The 19,478-nt window shown below is 41.8% G+C and overlaps 1 protein-coding gene across 7 annotated transcripts in view; it reads right to left on the reverse strand.

The window, feature by feature from the left end:
- Nucleotides 1-4,133: 4,133 nt before the first annotated feature.
- SPATA6 (spermatogenesis associated 6) overlaps nucleotides 4,134-19,478 on the reverse strand; it is a 57,552-nt gene continuing 42,207 nt past the window's right edge. For 6 of the 7 annotated variants that reach the window (XM_014598633.3, XM_014598632.3, XM_019479240.2 and 3 more), the window contains 2 exons: nucleotides 14,295-14,395; nucleotides 4,134-9,933 (listed from right to left, as the gene is read on the reverse strand). In XM_014598633.3, coding sequence (XP_014454119.1) covers nucleotides 9,753-9,933; nucleotides 14,295-14,395 — 282 coding nt within the window. In that variant the 3' untranslated portion in view covers nucleotides 4,134-9,752. Of the gene's footprint in view, nucleotides 9,934-10,511; nucleotides 10,621-14,294; nucleotides 14,396-19,478 lie in introns of all 7 variants that reach the window. The other variant, XR_009462306.1, reaches the window with a different exon arrangement.

Below are 19,478 nucleotides of genomic sequence, written 5' to 3' on the forward strand. Positions count from 1 at the left end.
GCAGAACCAGACAAAAACGTGGGCTCTCTGCCCTGGTCACTCTCCATGTTGCACCACATTAAGGAAAGTATCACGCAGCACCGGGTAACCAACAGATTAGCCAGGTCAGAATGAGTTTCGGTGAATCCTCATAAAATATTTTATGAGGCTAAGATACCATACTTCTTCTGCCCTTTGATTCCTACATATCACTCAGAAACGTAATAGGTAAAATAGGATCTGGACTAGTGCTAAAAATAATAGCTATATAAGAGATGTGCAATGAAACAAACTGACAGAGAGCAAGGATTAATTTTTAAAGTGGCAGTTTTTTTTCTTTTAGCATCTTCGTGGGTGAAAGGCGATGTCTTGCTGATCTGGGATTTCAGATAATCAGCTTTGAAATGTCTATACCCGGGGGAAGGGGTTAGCCTAACAAGTTGTGTAACTAAGAGAGGATGACAATTCACTGCCCCCAAAAAAACTTTTCTCCATGCAAAGTTCAGGCTGACCGGCAGTGACTCAAGACGGTGAAATGCAACACACATTTCTGAAAACCGGGACGTGCGGAGGTCAGGTAGGAGTCAGCCCTATTAGATACCTTGACTTTCTCCACCTGAAGCTGGCAAAAGCCATTGGAAATGGTTCGGTGAGGATGGCATCATCCTAAGGAGCAGTGAGGAACGACTAAGAACATGCTGCCCTTTGTGTTGGGTCGCACAGCTTGGAATCGCAGCTTTTACCTCTTTGCGCTTTTACCGACGCATTCGGGGAAATCATGTCAGAGACCGCATGAAAGTCAGGATCCAAAGAGGAAATGCAAACAAAGGTAGAGAGTGCCTCAAGGCAAAATTCACCCTTGCCTAGCGAAGCAGAGAACATCTCTATGCTGTGCTGAGAAGTTGAACCCACTTAACTCAAGTCACACGAAGCAATATCCAGAAGGTTTGTGACGGTTATCAGGCCGGGGTGTTTTTCGCCTGAGGGGAGACGGAGCATACGCTGGTGGTACCATTCGTGGGTCCTTGATCCCAGTGATGTACAGATACATTATCCAACGTAAGCAAGGGGAAATAATTAAAGTTGTGTTCCCTGGTGAACCAACACTAAGCACGGCTTGAAAGCTCCCTCGAATCCAACCCTCCATTTACACAAGAGATCTTTCATTCGTGCACAGGTTGAATGGTGCAGGCCGAGTAAACCCATCTTTTCCGCTGCTCACAACCACCTGCGGAGCGGACACGAACGCCAAGGTCCTGTGTTCCTCTAGCTGCCTTCCCAAATCTCCAAAATGCCTCACTCTGTTGCCTTCTTCTGCCTTTGATGCATTTCCCACCTCTCGGCCAGAAATTTTCTACTACTGCATGCAAGCCAGCAAGGCACTCCTATCGCATACCTGCAACTGCGTTCATCCATCGCTTGTAGAAACCGCCGCAGTTTGGACACGGACAAAATAACGTCCTTTCTTAGCAGGCTGCCAGCTAGCCACAATATGACATCAAGGTACAGGAGGCTCCCAAGCGAAACGTGAGCAGGGCCCAACATGTCTGGAGCAAGAACCGAAATGCCAAGCAACACGATGTTGCCAGTCATGCTGTCCATGCATGGGACACAACAAACGGGATGAAAAGAGTCGGGGGGGGGGGGGAATTGGTAGCAGATGGATTAAGATGGCAGAAGGTCAAAAATCTGGAACTCTTTTTACTTAAGAGTTGCCATTCCTGCCCAATATCCCCAGAAGGGACAGACGCGTTCTCCCACAATACACTGTGAAAGCATTTGTAGAACAGCAAAGTTTACGAGAGTGTTTTGAACCGTTTGATCTGTCCCCAGAAGTCATAACGCAACACTGAGCGAGCGAGCAGAGCACCAGAACTGACAGAGGGCATTGGAGTGATTCCCCTTCCAGCAGAGTCTGCTATTACTCTGGCCGTCCTCCCTTGTGACAGCCCAACACACGGGACATAATATGAGGCAACATAGTCTAAGTACAGATGTTTCCTTGCTCTCAGAGGAAGATTCTTCTGGCCATCCTCTGGATTAGGGACAAGGGAAGCTGGTTTTTACTTGCCTTGTAAGCATTTTAGGAAAAGTCATTTTTCTTGCATCCGTTTAAAAAAGAAAAAAAAAAAGCGTTGCTTAAAATGTTCGTATGTGGTTTGCAATTGGAACTTCAACAACAGCTGCATTCAATTTAATATGTGAGACTCATAAATGTCTCATGCAGTGCGATAGTTCACATCAGTTTGAAGGAGAAAATTCTGCTCGAAGCACCGGCAAGTAACAGTGTCAATTTTTCATTAACCTACAGCCACTGTCTCTGTAGAGTTACAGCCGTAAGTAAGATTACTGTTATAATTTCTTTTGATCCCCAGGGCAGAAAGTTTTGAGAACTTTTAAGCTTATTAAAAAAAAGAGAGAGAGACAGAGACTTAAATGGGAGGTAGTTTCAGTTTACTTTCATATTTCAAAATCAAATCTTTGCTTTAGACACATCAAAGCAGAAGCATCAGTTGCTTTGTTCCTGGCTAGTAGAAAACCTACATCCTCGTGAAGGAGACTCCTTCATATACAACAGCTGAATGCCAAGTAAATATATATACACACATATATATCTAGATGTCTATAGATGTGTGTGTGTGTGTGTATTTACTTGGCAATCAGCTGTTGTATATGAAGGAGTCTCTATAGATCTATCTCTATAGATAGATCTATCTATCTATCTAGATAGATAGAGAGAGAGGGAGGGAGGGAGGGAGGGGGAAAGAGAGTGTATGTGTACACCCCCCCCATATTTATATATACATACACACACATATATATACATACATACGTACATATATACACACACACACACACACACACATATATTTTTATACATATATATATTTATACACACACATACACCTACACATGCATATATATATGTAGATATCTATATTGCTATAGATATGTCTAGATAGATAGACAGATCGAGTATCTATATATATCTATACACACACATATATACATATATGCACACATATATAGCAAACACATTCTTAGAAGCCAATTCTCCTGTGCCTTAGATTTTAAATTGGTGCAAGTCCATGGACTCGCACTGTTGTGATCAGAGCAGTGTGCTTCCCAGCCTCTCCTCCAAATAAATGCCCTGGAGAGCTGCTGTCAACCATCTGAAGTGAAGGAAATAGTGTAAAAGCTATTCCTGCCCTCGCTACCGGCTTTTCCCCTTTTCTGGTCACTGACACCAAAGAATACAGGGGATAGGGGGTTGATATTGGCTCTTCTTGGTAGACAGTGGTTATAAGGGACTGAAAAGTCACAAGACAAGTCCTGACAAGAGGAAAAAAAAAAAAGATACTGGCTCAGTTTCTAGGAACCAGGATTAAATACAATAGTGGATATAACCTGAGGGTCCACAGCCTTTGAGAGCAGAATGGCAATCTTAAATTGCCGGCATGGATTAATGTGGAAGACAGATGTCTTTTTACAGGAGAAGACAATCGAGTTCACAGTGAGGAAGGACCTGTCTTCCGTGGGGGGCATTTAACAGGAGAAATTTAGCTTTTGTGAAGATGGAGCACACCAGCCCAAATCCCACTCCTTTACCCGTGCTCCCCATGATGCCAATCTCGTGCTTTTAAATCGCTTATCAATGCAAATGCAAGACAGTGTATAATATATGGTTTCCAAACGGTACAAGTTGTGTCTTAATCTCCAGCATTAATTTCTAGCTCAACACTGGGTAGCGCCGGACTACTCATTCATTTTGTGCGCTGTGCCCAACCACAATTAAGAAAAATCCTCATGCTCCCAAGAAGGAGCTGTTTTGATTGGCCAGGTTACCATACATTATTCATAATTCAAGTCACTAGAGCATTATTCAGTGTTTTCTTCCCCCTGCTTATTTTATCTTCTGACAAGTTTTACAAAGGAGAAGAATGGAGTATAGCTTAGTTGCATTACATCCAAGATGCTGCCTACACAAATGCCGGAGAGAGAAGCTAAATGAACCCCAGAACATATGGCACTCTGCTGACAGAGCTCGGAAACCGGTTCTGCATGAGCAACAAGGAACATCTTGAAACGTAGAAGACATATGTGTTTTAGGAAGAAGATTGAAGTGTTTCATAATAAAACAGGACAAAGTGAAATACAAGTGCTGTATAAAATTTTAATTAAAAACTGGTTTTACCCGTCAACGTGAATATACAATATGTTTCACAGATGGATTTCATATTTAAGTATTATCCAAACCAAAAACGTAAATGAGACAAATAAAACCTTCAGAAATGGCACGGAGGCTAAAATGTATGTAAACACTAGATGATTGTGGTGGAAACAAGACAGGCGGGGAAGGAACCTCCTATCGAGTCCTAACTACCAATGAATCCGTGTATACAAACTATAGTCTTGGTAAGAACACATGTAGCCCAAAGCTCAAAAGAAAAGGCCAAGTCGGTATTATTCAATAAACATATGCATGAAGTTATCAAAATAGATACAGCCCATATTATCATCTTTTTAAATGTTTAAATAGGATTTTATGCAGCCACCGCCCACAGAATCTGGGTGTAGGACACATAGAAAGCAACACATTAAACTACCTGCAACAGATGGAACAGATGACTTATATCCTCCCAACCCACTGTAAAAAATAAAAATAATGATTAAAAAAAACTCCCCATCAATTTTACAGCATTAAATACATGTCTGACCCAAGCATAGTATCTAACCCCATGCTCTGGAGGACCATAAGGAACAGGTCGTGTAACATCAAAGGCTTTTCACCGAATCCTCTCGGCCTCCAGTCCTCAAAGCTTTCAAAGCTAAGGGCTCTCAGCAAGAACAGCTTACCTGACAGCAATCATCAGGCAGTATTAAGGTGAGAACCTGTCTTGGATCATACAGGCCTCTCTATCTGATCGAATATTCCCTGAAGTTGACCCAGGAAAGTTGAAGATTAAAAATTTCCACCAGGTTATCTGGGAGAATTACCTTGGTTTTCAGAGAAATTTTCCCTTTCAAAGCAAGGGAATCTATGAATCCCAATCAGTCTGTGAATCTAAGTACAAGAAACTAAGAAATACAAAAAAAGGTATGTCTTTTTTTTTCCCCCCAAAATGAGTGGTATCAACAGTCAATACACTGTTAACAGTAACTATGACACTCTCTCCCCTTTTAAAAGACTGATGTCAAGATATTTAAACCCCAATGGAAGCACAAATATTGACCAGCGTGAGAGATTTTACATTTGACATCTCCCATGTAATAGGAACAGGACTTATTGGAAGTTCATAACGATCATCTCCTCCGAAAGTGGTTCAGTTGTCATGATATATAATACTCGATCTTCAGACTTGCTCTTTATTGGCTAGTATGTACCACCACATGCTTTTGCCACAAGACTGGGCATCGACCCCATCAATGAGGTAGTTAATTAAGATCCGCTGCCAAAGGCTGGTTTCCGTCGATTCTGTCGCTGGAGAACAGCTTGGAGTATCGATCGCTTAAGTTCAAGGGCCAAAACGTCATGGAGAAAACTCTTCAAAAGTCCCTGTCCCTCCATGCAAATAATTTCCATTTGAAAAATCAACATTTTGACACTTTTTGTCATTCTACAGATTAAGTAGCATATCTCATTTTCCATCATTATGACGTTAGATTTCACATGATCCAAAGACACCATCACGGGATTGTTCTTATACATTAAGTGGCTCCTGGGAAAAAAAATTGCCTTGCACAGTTCAGTGTTTTCTAAAACACCATAAAGTTCAGGTATCAGGATTACACAGTAACAGACCGTGGCTTGCACGTAGAGCAAAAGGGGGCAAATCATCCTGATCGCTGCTATCGCACAACATAGCATGCATATACAGTTAAGACCAATATGCAGCAACACCTAAGTAAGAGCAACACTGCTTGCCATTCTGCATGCACTCAGCAGACACTCCCCAAAATAGCACAAGCTGCTTAAGAACCACATAGCACCAAGATACCGCTTCCAACATGTTGCTACTACAAGGCATCAACTGTAATATTTTTTTAATTGTCAAAATAAGCCACTGTGCGGCGTGAACAATTACCTACACAAGGAAAGGCCGAGAGGAGGAATAAGCCATGTGTGACAGAGAGGTCTGTCACATTGGTTAATGCGCCAGTAGAAGGAACTGAAGTGGAGGAGCTTGCGGGAGCAAACAGTATATAGGATAAGGAAGACCAGGACCCACATGAGATCATTTAAATGAAGATTAGGCCAACAGCAATTGTAAAAGCAATGTCTTATTCTTTGTTTCCAGTGAAGTCTGCCAGCTCTAGCAGACTCCCTTCTCAGCAAGACCAGGGCTTGGTTTAACAATTGCAAACTTTGCGCCTGAACAGGGGATTGAGGCTCCTTCCAAACTATGATTCTGTGATTTCTGACCGTGACATGATAACAAAAACCAGTAGCGCACTGGGAAAAATCTAGACTGAAGTTGTGTTAAGGACTGGAGATGGAATTAAAAAAAAAATCTGGGACAAAAATGAAAACCATTTTATAACCACATCCACCCCAGACTGCAAAGCATTTTGTAAACATTTAATTAAGCCTCACCTCATTTCCCCCATTTTATAGAAGGATACAGGCAGAGAGGTGCAATGATTTGCCAAGGTCTTTTGTGAGACTATGAGCACAGCCAGAAGTAAATCTTTGGATTCCCAGGTTTGTTATTTACTTGAAAAGTCATCTCCCTATACCATGTTTCTTTTTTTTTTCTGTTGCCCCACTGAACACCTACAGGCAGCTAGTATTAAGACTCTAGTGATTTTTCCTCATTGCATTTTAAGCTGCTCGAAATGTTTAGCCTAAAAGTTTAAAGAGTTTCAGTCCATCTCTCCACTGGCCTTTCCATTCCTACATCTTCAACGGACCAGATTCCCTTAGCTCGAAAATTAGACAAAGCTGATGCTTAAAAAACTTGACATTTCAACCCCTTAATTCACCACAGGGCAATGCTGAACAGTTTTTAAATGCTACTATCGTTAAGCAAAGAACCCAGATTTCCATTGAGGACCACTGTTTTGTTTTTGCAAAAAAGAAAAAAAAACAATCGTATGAAATTGCTGCAGTACTGGGAATGAGGACAAAAATAGCTTCAGTTTGACTTATTAAAATGAAAGTGATTAAAAAATATTACACCATTTACATTTGTGTGTCATCAACAATACCAGAAGGCAAATAATGGCTTGTTAGAAATACTCATGAGCTGTGACAGTATGGAGGGAGGGAAAAAAAAAAAAGAAAGAAAAGACTTACCCGATAAAGTCTAATTCTCTCTTAATCTAGCCCATTATTTCTAGATTTGAGTAGGCAGTTTTCCTTTAGGAGGTAAAATGATGGTAGTGGAATTATGCCATCTTACTGTCACTAACACACCACTTTGTGGATGGCAAAAGATAAGGAAGGAGCACAGAAAATGTTATTTAAAGCTCTACTCAGGAACCTAGAAATTTGCATTTGATAGAAGGGATTTAAATTGTATTAGAAGGCAAGGTGCACTAAACAATTACAGTTTATTACTATGTTGGTTCACTGCCTGAGACTACACTTATCACTCGCTGCAGTCGCTGAGAAGCAGCAGTCTTCTCTGCACTTGAGCTGTATGCATATTAATGGAAGGTTACCCGAGCACACAAATGGCAGAGAGGCCAAGAAGCTTTTAAAACAAGTGGTTTGCAGACTTTGCTTGGCAGATCTGAGCAATTTGGGCCTGAAGTCGCATTCTGGGTACGAATTTTCCATTAACTCGTAAGAAAGGGATTCCAGCGCGCTGCTCGGAAGGGAACTTTTGGCTGAAGCTCAGTGTACATGGCGTAGGTTGCTCCCCGACTTGAACAAAACGGGCATGCCCTCTAGTGCAAGGTAATTGTTCCACTAACATCACTCATTGGCTCTTTCCTTAAAAATCGGTGATGTTACAGTAGCACTGACGGATGGGCCGAGCGTCAGCCAACCTTTGGTTTATTTCAGGGGTGGCCAACGGGCAGCACGTGCCCCACAAGTACCATGGGCAACCTCTGTGTGACAGACCAGGGAGGGGGCAGGCAACACAGAAGCAGAAGATAGGGCACGTTGCAGTATACAGAGCAGCAGATCAGGCAGGGAGCAGAAAGCAGAACGGTCCATCGGGAAGAGGAAGGGGATCGAAGTGGCACTTGGGGTGGTGGGGGAGAAGTATTACTTTGTGGCATGCCTGCCAAAAAGGATGCTCCCCACTGGTCTATTCCATGCATATTGGCAGGTTATAGTTATATATTTTGCTGCCTGTATTGATGGTTTTATCTGTCTAAATAAGCAGACAAAATGATGCTAGTGTAACCAAATCTGCTCCCCGCCCCGCCCACTTATTCAGTGAACGAGCCAGGATGCACATTTGTTTCCCTCCTCTATTTTAAACAAAGCAGGAGAAGGACACTCTTGCCCTTTTCAGTCATTCAGCTTTTTCAATAGATGGGCAATTTGCCCTGGCCTGTTGATGTGAGATCTGTTCAATTGGAGGCTGAGAAGGTTACCTCTCTGGGGAAAGCATCGAACTGCTGAAGAACATTTGGTGGCCTTTAACAAAAAAATGATGTTCCTGCCAATAGAGCCCCAGCAGGCTTGTAAGGACAGACTCCAAGTTTGGTGGGATTGCGATGCAGGGACTTCAAAATGTTTGCACTGGGCATACGAGCTCATTGCCTAGCTCTGGGCATCTGCGACCCCCTCCCCACCTCTTAAGCATGTCAGCAAAAGCGACTGCTGCTTTCAACAAGGAATCTGGACCCTGTTCAAGGCAGTGAACTGGGCTGCGGGAAGAAGGGACATCCTTCCACTCCAAAGAGAGTGGTTTTGTTTCATTTTTGTTTTTAAAAGAGTCTGACATTAATAGTAACTTCATGCTTAGAAATGTTAGGAAGCATTTGCTTTGGGGTGGGGGCAGGAAATCTTTCTCTATTTCCACACCATGTATGACCAGGCATTTACCTTCTAGATGCAGCTCTTGAACAGACAAGGATATATTCTGACTTGTTCTTTCTCCCTCCTCCTGCCATCACCCATTACCAAACTTGGAAACAGATTTTGTATCAGTTTTAATAATTTAGGTAAAGCTGGGCTCACTGAAAGCCTGCCTTGATGACGATCTAGACCAGTGGGGCCAACTTTTTTTGACAGGAGCGCCACAAATAAGCCCCACACCCTCTCCAAGTGCCACTCGGGTCCCCTTCCTCTGCCTGATCTCCTGCTCTGCTTTCTACTCTGTACACTCTGCCCAATCCCCTGCTCTTTCTTCTGCCCTGTGCTCTCTGCCTGATCTCCTGCTCTGCCTTCTGCTTCCTTCTCCATCTGCTGCTGTGTTGCCTATCCCCTCCCTGCTGCTGTGTGCTGCACACAGGGGCTGGCCATGTCCCTTGTGGCACTCATGCCACAGGCTGGCCACTCCTGATCTAAAGACTTAGTACTGGCTTCCAATTTGAACAGTCGGAAAAGAGAAGTGGTGGTGAAAAAGCACCACACTGGCTTTCTAAGGGGATAATGCACCGCATTCAAGTGTTCAATAGCTTGGAAATCTGTTTTCAATCTCAATGCTTTTCCTTTAGGGGTTCCTGTTCAAAGGCCCCACTAGCCCATAACAGGTCTTCCCAGTGAACATTACACATTAAAAAATGGGAGTACAAATATTTGTTATGCAAAAATAATTTTCATTAAAAATATTAATCTTCTGTACTATGCACTTCCAGTAGGATTGCTATCAGGAGTGTAATTTTCTTTCCAAAATAGTGCTGGAAGCTTTTTTGTACATGTTTCTGTATATTTTCTCCAGGCTGTCTTCAAAGATAGCTCTGTGAGGTTTTCCTTTATAGTCAGCTGCTCGACTGGACCAATATTCACCATCATCTAAGTGAACGGTGGTGTTCTGCTGCACGGATGAACTGTCGACATAAGCAAAGCCACAACGATCAAATTAAGGAAAGTAAGAGGAAACATAAGCCTACAAATACAGTGTAAATCCAGATAGACTGCTGATAGAGATAATTTTCTGAGATAGAAATAAAGTTATACTGCAATTACTCCTGTGAAATGGAAGCTCATGTTATTAATCCACAAAAGTCCTACTTAAAGGTAACCAAGGGTTCTTTAGGAAAACCTCCTTAATAGAGAGAGGATTCACTTTGGAACAGCATGCAGTCATTTTGCTGTGTTTTGACTGGCAGAGTGAATAGGTATTGAGCCGCATGCAACAGCAACCTAGTAGGATTTGTATGTCCTTTGAAGGTCAAAATGTAACTACAAGCCGCTATTGCAATAAGAAGGCAACCTATTCAAGTTATATTAAATGGCTTTGGTGACAGCTGTAAAGTGTTCTACCCTAAGCATCTTACATTACAAAATATTTTACCAAACACATCATGATATAACGGCAATAGGCTGTTACTTGTGCTCCCCAGCAGGTGCCCCTGCTTTAAGAACAGTTTCTCAAATAACTGTAGCTTCCAAAAGTCATTCTCGCCTAAAACCATCCAGTGGAAATTATTTCTTGAAAGCCATTATCAAACAGTGACAGATATTAATATATTCATATCTAAACTTCATGGATTGTTTGCCTTCTCTTAGAATGCCTGAAATAAAGGTTTAAATATATTATGAACATAATGGAATGAGCCAGAACCATTTTCTGTTATATGCTGGAAATGAACAGATCATCCCAAATTTTAAAAAGCCAGTGTGGCTCTAGTAAAATTTTCAAATATATGCAAGTGTTGCAGGAGTCTAAGTCTCTTTAGGAAATGAGATTTTGGTACTTTTGAGATGCTTACCTATTTTCTAAAGACTCAGATTCCTATTCAAGTGCCTTCAGAGTGGTCTATACTGCAACCTTTACAGTGGGAAACTAAATGGGACATATGAGATTGGTGATGACTATTTTCTTCTCTAGGAAATAAAAGATTTGATTCCAGAGGAAGATTGTCAATGTTTTGTTTCTGCAATACCTGGTTGGGTCAACTAAGTCCTACCATTTTTCCTGAAGCTACTACTTGAAATATGGTAGGATAAAATGAGTGAAGCCACATAAGTAAAATTATTCACAAGGGCTTACTTTGCTAGCCATACCAAAATAAACACAGCAACATGACCAGACTTCTCAGGTGAATAAACTATATCAGTTGTGCCTACATGCAATGTGGGCACAAGACTGAAAAATGCTAAAAGGCCATATGGCTCTAAAACTTAATCTTCAAAATTTGAAGCTTATTGGACTATCTGGAAATTAAAAATTGCTTTCCCTGACAGACGGACCAAACTGCACTTTATGGATGCAATACAAAGGAAATCAACCTGCAGATAATTTCAAACCAACAAAAAAGCCTAACAACTGCATATTACATTTCGAGAGGCCTGTATAACTGGACAGACCTTGCATGGACTGAGCTAGGTCTAAATATTAGATTTGTTTTCTCTCCTTTTCACACCTGATAATATTACCCAGCTTCCACAAGAGAAGCCACAGTCTAGCCAATGGGTGGGCAAAATTTTTGGGCAGAGTGCCAAACCCTCCTCTAACCTCAACTTGTAAGATGCTGGCATGCCAAGGGTGGATGACAGGGGAGCCACAAGGGGCCCAATTCTTGTAGTGACAGTGCAGCCCAGCCCCTTCCCCCACATCCACCGAGGCACGCATGCCAAGCAAAACGCCTTTGCATGCCACGCTCTGGCACCTGCACCACGGGTTGCCTACCAGTGGTCTAGCCCATATATATTACTTGAAAATTCAACCTTTATTTTCCTGGATTACATTTCCAGCAGTTTTACTTCCTTATTTACAGAGTCCAGTTCCAGCAATTCCAGCTACCAAGAAAAGCCTGAGCCAAAGAAACCCCAGGTCCTTATGCGCCCGCATCAAAAGATCGTTATGGACATGTTGCTGCATTATGCGATATTATGCATACAGCCGCTGAGCTGCTAATTTCCAGCACAAAGGGTTTTTTGTGACACCAGGAGATCCTAGTGTCAAAACAAAAAAAAACCCAGTAGAAAGGAAAGAGGGGTGGTGCATGTAGCGGCAATGTGTGCGGCCCAAATCTGGAGCCTGACCATGCTCCACATGCCCAGATCACCACTGCTGGAGCCGTGGGAGGCTCCCAGGACCCCAGGTAAAGCTGCTGGGGCTTACCAAGGTGCAGGCCCCAGCCTCCCCTACCCCACCCAGGGCAACTTGCCTTGTGTCAGACAGCACATGCAGGTGCGTTCCCCAGGGACAAGCAGCGTGGCAAAACTACGTGCTGCTGCTGCTGCTGCTATTTGTTCCGAGGGAAACGCATGTGCACGCTTGTCTGCGCGTGCCCTATGAGGGGACACAGATCAACTCCTGAAGAACAACAGTAATGCCTGCAAACTCTATACTGCAGTGAAGATAAAGGATGTAAAACCTTGATCGGTTCACTATTTTTGGTGTGTTTCCATTAGTCATTCCTTGCTCATGAGATATTCAGCATCGGTCTGGACAAAAAGACAGTCATGTTAGAGAAAAGTCAGTTGCTTGTCTTAACCGGAAACCATCCTGACAATCTGAGCTAAGTGATCTGGGAATTACACACACAAATCATATTAACAGCAGGATTTTTGCACGCAACTCCCCACTCTGAAATACCTGTCATATGCCTTTGTTCCCTCATACATCTCCTTTAGGAGTCCCAGACGTTCTTCTTAGAGTGAGTCATATGCTAAATATTTCACAAAACACGGACCTTTTCCATACTCCCAGTGGTTTTCAATCATCTACTTTACTGCCAACATTTGGTCGTCAGGACTATGTCCTTCCTTGAACTCTGTCTCTGTCCTTGTACCCTGCTTTTGTACACTGTGGCAAAAACTGAGCAGTCAGGCTGGCCTTGACTTCTTACATATCTCCCCCATTTGTGGAGTGGGATTAGTGCTGCCAGCATCTAACCCTGAGGTACAGTACTTTCCCCAACTCAGTGCCACATTTCCTATCCGATCATTTCTTGCTGCTGTAGTATTAGGATATGTTGCTTCTTTTATTCATGGGCTGAAGGTTCAGCACCAATCTCAAAGTCCCAAAGCTGCTTCAAAACAAACTCATACACAACACACTTTGTTTGCTGCAGCTATAAGGACAAAAAGGGAAGGAGCAAACAGGACACTCACAGAATAAAGGAGAGGACAATAGGTATAGGGATGTTACCAGCAACTTAAGTAGCTCTGAAACCTGGATGAATCAGTGCTTTGCGTCACAAGAAGGTAAGATTTTTTTACTGGCTTCCTTAGATATAGCTATACCCCAATTTCCAGGACTAAAAATGGCTTTTAAAATTATACTCATAGTTTTAAAGCCAGTAGACTACACAATATGAGGAACTTCTTTTGTTAGTGTATGCAAAGGTCATTCTTGTCATTATGAAAGCTTCTGCTGTATTTTGCTACACTTTGACAATTCTTTTAGGTCAAATCCAGCTAAGGGTCACAATGCATTTTCAGTATACTTCAAAACAAAAAGGAAAGGCATATACGCTTAATGTTTTACATGTATGAAGTGCCTTTCATTCTTTTTAGAGAATGTTTTATGAACTGCTAAATATAGACACACAGAGTGCCACTGAACTGTAATCACCTCTACAATTCTGCAGTTGCAATCAGCCAGTGCACTTAGAGTAAGGATATGAGAGCCTGACTCTATGCACACGAACAGTGCTAGAGAATACTTGGACAGCCAGAAAGGACCTGAAGTTTAGGGCATCATCTGTAACACAAACTAAACGGTGGGCTACTCTGTTTATCTACACTACCATGGATGGATGAAACATGGAATACACTTGATCGTTAAGGGAAAAGGTTTTTCAGGAACGTGCCTGAAAAAAAATTCCAAGCTACTAAATAAACCACAATTCATTTTTATATTTCTACAATCTATGACAGACACGTATTAATTAAAAATAAAAAAATTACATTTACCCTCTGAGATGACGAAATTTAAGGTAGCACCCCAGGTTTATTTTTTATGACCAATAAAATCCTGAAATTGGGGATTTACGAAAGCTGCGCTGACACTGTGTCAATCACAGCGTTACGAGAGACACAACGATAATTAGCTGTATTTTGCTTTTAGGTGCAAAGCTTTGTAGAACTAACTTGCAGAGAAGCGTGGGTATTTTCCAAAGTATCTCACAGTTTAATATAGAAGATGAATTTAGGCAGGCATAAATTTTGCAGATAGATTTCACGGTAGTGAGATACATAGGCTAGTTCCATGCCTTTCATCAGACAGATTTCATACCTGCTCTGGAGATTGCTGCCCAATGAGGAGTCTTTACATGAGTCCCTAAACGAGCTTCCTTTTGTCTTATTCGAGCCTTCTTTTGATGAGTTACTCTCATCCTAAAGAAAAAATTAAACCAAACAAGTCAGAAATCAAACTCCCATTACCCTGATTAAAGATCCCATTACATATGGCACATGTGTGAATGCGTGCACACGCACACCCACACTCACTCAACTCTTTCCATTTAGCAGACTGTTAAAATACTTGCAATTCTTGGGGGAGGAAAAGGTGTAATGAACCAAATACCACTCATGATCACTTTAATTAAATCCACTAGAACTCATCTAATCATTTGCAGATAATACGCTCATCTAATCATTTTTAGATCATACACTGAAACTAATTTCTAGGCATTGGACATCCAAGGAAGGGCCTGTGCAGACAACACCAGCCACTAATGCTTGCTTACATAGGTGCATGGGTGAGTCCTACAAAACATGCCGACAGCAGCATTATATCCATAGCTTACATAAGAGAAACACCAATTAATATTCATTATATCATTATAATATGCCTGTGTTATTCACGGAATACATTTTATCAGTAAACAGTATTTTTAGAGGTCAAAGGTTTTTCATTCTGGTATGCAAGGTAAGGAAAAAGGGTACACTGTTAGTTCACCTGACTTTATGGCAAAGAGGATGGACACAGTCACTTCAGTGATGATTTTAAGAATAATTATATAGGTGTCTTCACTCCTAAGTACCTTACAGACATCAACCACTGTTCAGCTCCCCTCTGTCATAGGTGCATAGCCTAACATCCATTTTGAATAAGTCAGTGGCACAACAAGGACAAATACGTAGGAATCTCATCCCTTATTTAACCATGCATACTCTATGGGTATGGTGCAGACAGTGTTAAGAGATGAAGACAGAGGACTGCTTGGAATCAAAGCCAATTGCTGCAATGACTGGTAAACAAAAACCCTTCACCTATTATCTCCAAAAAAAAGATCAGGCAGTAAAAATAATCAAGTTTGTTGATGATACAAAACTAGGAGATGGGACAATGAATATACACATTAAAAAAGAAGACAAGAAAAAAATGGAACAAGTTGAGCCTAAGGCTCCAGGTAGAATAAAAGTTATCGCAATTTATAGTGGTGAATTATAAGGTAATAAGGGTGTGTTTGTAAACAGGAAAGCAAACTCTGCAAAGAGCAGTCACATACTATAAAGCACAAAGCAGGAGAAAAGTGGCACAGTAGTAAATAAATGCTGAAATGATTGTCGGAGGCAAATTAAATTCTGAAAAGCAGAAGAACGTGACTCAGATGCACACAGGAAGACGCTGGCTGCACATTACAAGGCAGAGCTTGAGTGACTACCTTTGGCACGCTCTTCACAGTCCTGGTCACTGCAGAGAAGAAATAGCAAGCATGCAATGGGGCTATTCTGCATAGGGACTCAGAGGTGATGGCTATTCAGCAAGGCAGATAGGCACATGCTCTCTAGAATAAAAGGCATAAATGTAGACTAAAAAGGCATCGTCTGCTTCCTTAAATGAACAAAACTCTGAAAGGGAATGCCAACTTGAGCAATGGCATCTTTTTTACAGCATACTGATTAGGGCTGTGCGAAACGGCACTGTTCTGTTTCACCTTGAGTTTCGGCGGAACAGAATTCCATTTTGAATTTCAGTTCGATCCGAAACAGCTGTTCCGTTCCGTCAAAACAGAAAGACTGTTTTGACGCTGTTTTGATGTTCTGCTGGGGACGGGGGGTCAGCTGGGTTGACTCCCCATCCCTGATGCTAGATTGCGCCGGGGGCAGGAGTCAGCCAAGCTGGGTGGACTTTCATCCCTGGTGCTAGATCATGCTGGGGGTGGGAAGTCAGCTCAGCTGGGCTGACTCCCGCCCCCAGCACGAGCTAGCGCAGGGGATAGGGAATCAATCCAGCCGGGCTGACTCCCCGCCCCGGCGCGATGTAGCACCGGGGATGGAGAGTCAACTCAGCTGCGCTGACTCCCCACCCTCTGCCGGATCTTGCGCAGGGGATGGGAAGTCAGGCCAGCTTGACTGCCTTCCCATCCCCAACGCTATGGTCAAAACATTTTGACTAGCCTCGCTTTGTTTTGATGGCTTTTGTTTCGCTTCGATTTTACTGTTTCAACCTCGAAATAAGTCGAAACCGTGTCAAAACCAAATGGTTGGCGAAATTTCGCACAGCCCTAAAACTGATCAGTCACTTTACTATTTCCTTCTCCCTGCTCTTCTCTACCCTGTTCACCTTATATACCTGTTGTAACATATCATATCCTGGATTCTGAGCCCCCTGGGGAAATATGAATAATTGCTGTGCTTTTTACTGCACCAAATACAACAGGGGTCCTGATGCTTGACTGGTGCTTCAGATGCTAATCTAATACTTGCTACCCACTACAAAGCTTCTTTATTTCAAAGTTGATCAAATGTACTGGGGCTACAAACAAAAGAGGCTAGAAACCCAAATATTTTATCTGAAAGCCAGTCAGTAAATTATGTTACAACATCTGGACATCATGCCCTGCTTGATATCCAGCTGCTTGTTCCCAGTCGATCCCACGACCACCTTGATGGAAGTCTTTTTCAGAAGGAGAGGAGTCAGACAAATATGTCTTTCAATAGCTAACCCTGTCCTGTACTAGCCCATCCATTCAACAGAACTGGCCACGTTTGCTCCAGCCAATACAGTACAAATCTGGATGAGTTTGTAAGTAGAGATTGTTCCAGCTGATAGTAAGAGACGGTATCCATTTTGAGAGGCATGAGGCTTTGGTTTTAAGTGACAACTTTTAAAGGAAATGCCGGTGGAAAACCCGACTATGCAGGATCTGCACGTCCCCAATTCCATCTTTAACAGTTAAAAGCCATTTATGGCTATATGGGAAGACAATATAGCCAACCATCAGGCTCTCTTAATGAACTAATAAATCCTTTTATCTTAGAGTCGTGGTCTGGTGTTCAGGTGAAGTAGTCAGGGACAATTGAAGCTCATTCAGGCTGTGCAAACTTGCATTACATGCAGGTGCTGAACCAACATCAAATTCAATTTGCCATTCCAAGTTCACTGAAACATCAAAGGAGTCTCTGATATGAGTTGAACCTACTTTGGAGCATTTACAACACAGAAAAAATGTGATGAGTGCCTTGTATTTAACAGGCTGCAGTTCAGATAAGGTCATAAAGTTTGTGTACCAATTTAGGAAAGGAACAGTATGTACAGATCCAATCATCTTAACAGGCACAAGAGCACTCCGATAATTAAAAAAAAAATAACCAAGGATGGAAAAAGAAATTAATATTTCACATGTGAATAGATTGGAACAAACATAAGTATAACCTGTAACGCACAGATTTAAACTAAAAATGTATAAATCTGATGAGGTTCCAGAGTACACGTCTTTTATTTGCAAAGAAACAAACACTTACTTCTGTGAATTAGCTTTTAGATTAGTAATTTTGTAAGTCACACTTTTTGTTCTTGTTCCACAAGAAGTCACAGAGCTTCACAAATACGGTAGAAAGCTGATCAGTGAAAATTTTATCTCGTCCCTTTGTGTAAGCAAGTTATATACAGCATTAATAATTCTTTACAGTAAGGCACAATGCACATACCAATCCAGGAGACTAAAGTCATAGCAGGTGGTATATAGTACAACATACAAAAGAGTGGGTAGAGGGCACCAAGATGAAACATTTCACAGAGCAGACACAGATTTCGGGTGGACTGCAGAGGGCTTGAAATACCAGATGTAAAGCACATGGACAGCATGAACGGAGGTACAAATTTAGACTGGGCAACAGGAAACAAAATTAGATAGAAGTTGCAGTAGAACGTAGTGAGGGGGCATGTTCAAAGACAGGAGATCTCCAAAACAAAAATATCTGCATCCTCAGCATCAACCCATGCAAGTGTGGATAATAAAAAGGGGAATTACCAGAATAAACAGATCATAGTGAAAGTATTTAGTGATTATAGCACATTAACTTTGTTTTGTATAAGTGCAGCACTCCCTAGTCATGGTCTAGGACATGACTATGCTAGAAACTGCATAACTACAGAACAAAAAGATTAGTCCTTCCCATAAAGGGCATAATATCTAAATAAAGAAAAGATATAAGGCACAAAATTTACTGTGCTTTGGGTAACTTATTTTGGCTTTTAGAAGGTACCAAATTGCGCTGAGATGAAAAGTGCTTTAAAAAGACCGCTCAGGTACATTGCCAGTTGGCTGATAGTGTGGTTCTCCAGAAAGTGCTAAGCAGAAATGGCCTTTTCCTGTCTTTGGATAAGGCAGCTGTATGAGTCAGGAGGCTGTTTCAATCCTTATCTCTCCCACTGACCTACTGGATGACCCAAAGAAACTCAGTTCACCACTGCATGCCTCAATTTATCCATCTCTAAAAGGGCTAAACATCGTTTCATCATTAGCTCTTTTGTTAAGTCCTTTGAGTTCTATGGATTTAAACAGCACGTACAAACTTGCACGCACACACACTTATTATAGGCAAATAAGCATCATCACAATTCATGAATCTACTCATTTCTCCAATTAAAGTGTTTGACTACATTTACTCCTAATCATTCTAAAAAGATAGCATAACCATGGACTGTAGTCTGATGTAACTGATTTGTTAATCGAGTTTCAACAACAGAATTTGTGTTGAGGAAGCGCATTCCAGGTGAGCCCAGACTGACGCTCAGATTCTGGGTTGAGTTGGAATAAAATTTTTATTTGTAAATGTACTGACCTCTGGAGACAGTAACACACAAGTATGGAACCTCTTGATGCCAATTTTACAAAGTCACTCTCCAGAGCAGAATCACTTTAATGGACTTGGAAGCTTAACTTTTAAAAAAGAATTACTGGCCTACATTTCAAGGACTCGGACACACGGGAAGAGAATGAGGTCATTTATCTGACTGCAAACACTATGAAGTTCAAACAGGCAGAAGGATGTAACAGTCTGATACAGGACATGATTTAATTTGATAGAGTTCTTTCTTCTGCCACTATTCACAGAAAGCCAGGTAATTAACAAAAAAGTGTGCATTTGAGAAATAATATTAACAGCTGGACACAACCAGCTGCTGAGATAAAGCTACACAGAAGTTAAGCCTTTGACTTTCTGTAGCCACATAACACACTTCTAT

This window comes from Alligator mississippiensis, chromosome 5, assembly GCF_030867095.1.
Source record: "Alligator mississippiensis isolate rAllMis1 chromosome 5, rAllMis1, whole genome shotgun sequence".
Lineage (NCBI taxonomy): Eukaryota > Metazoa > Chordata > Crocodylia > Alligatoridae > Alligator > Alligator mississippiensis.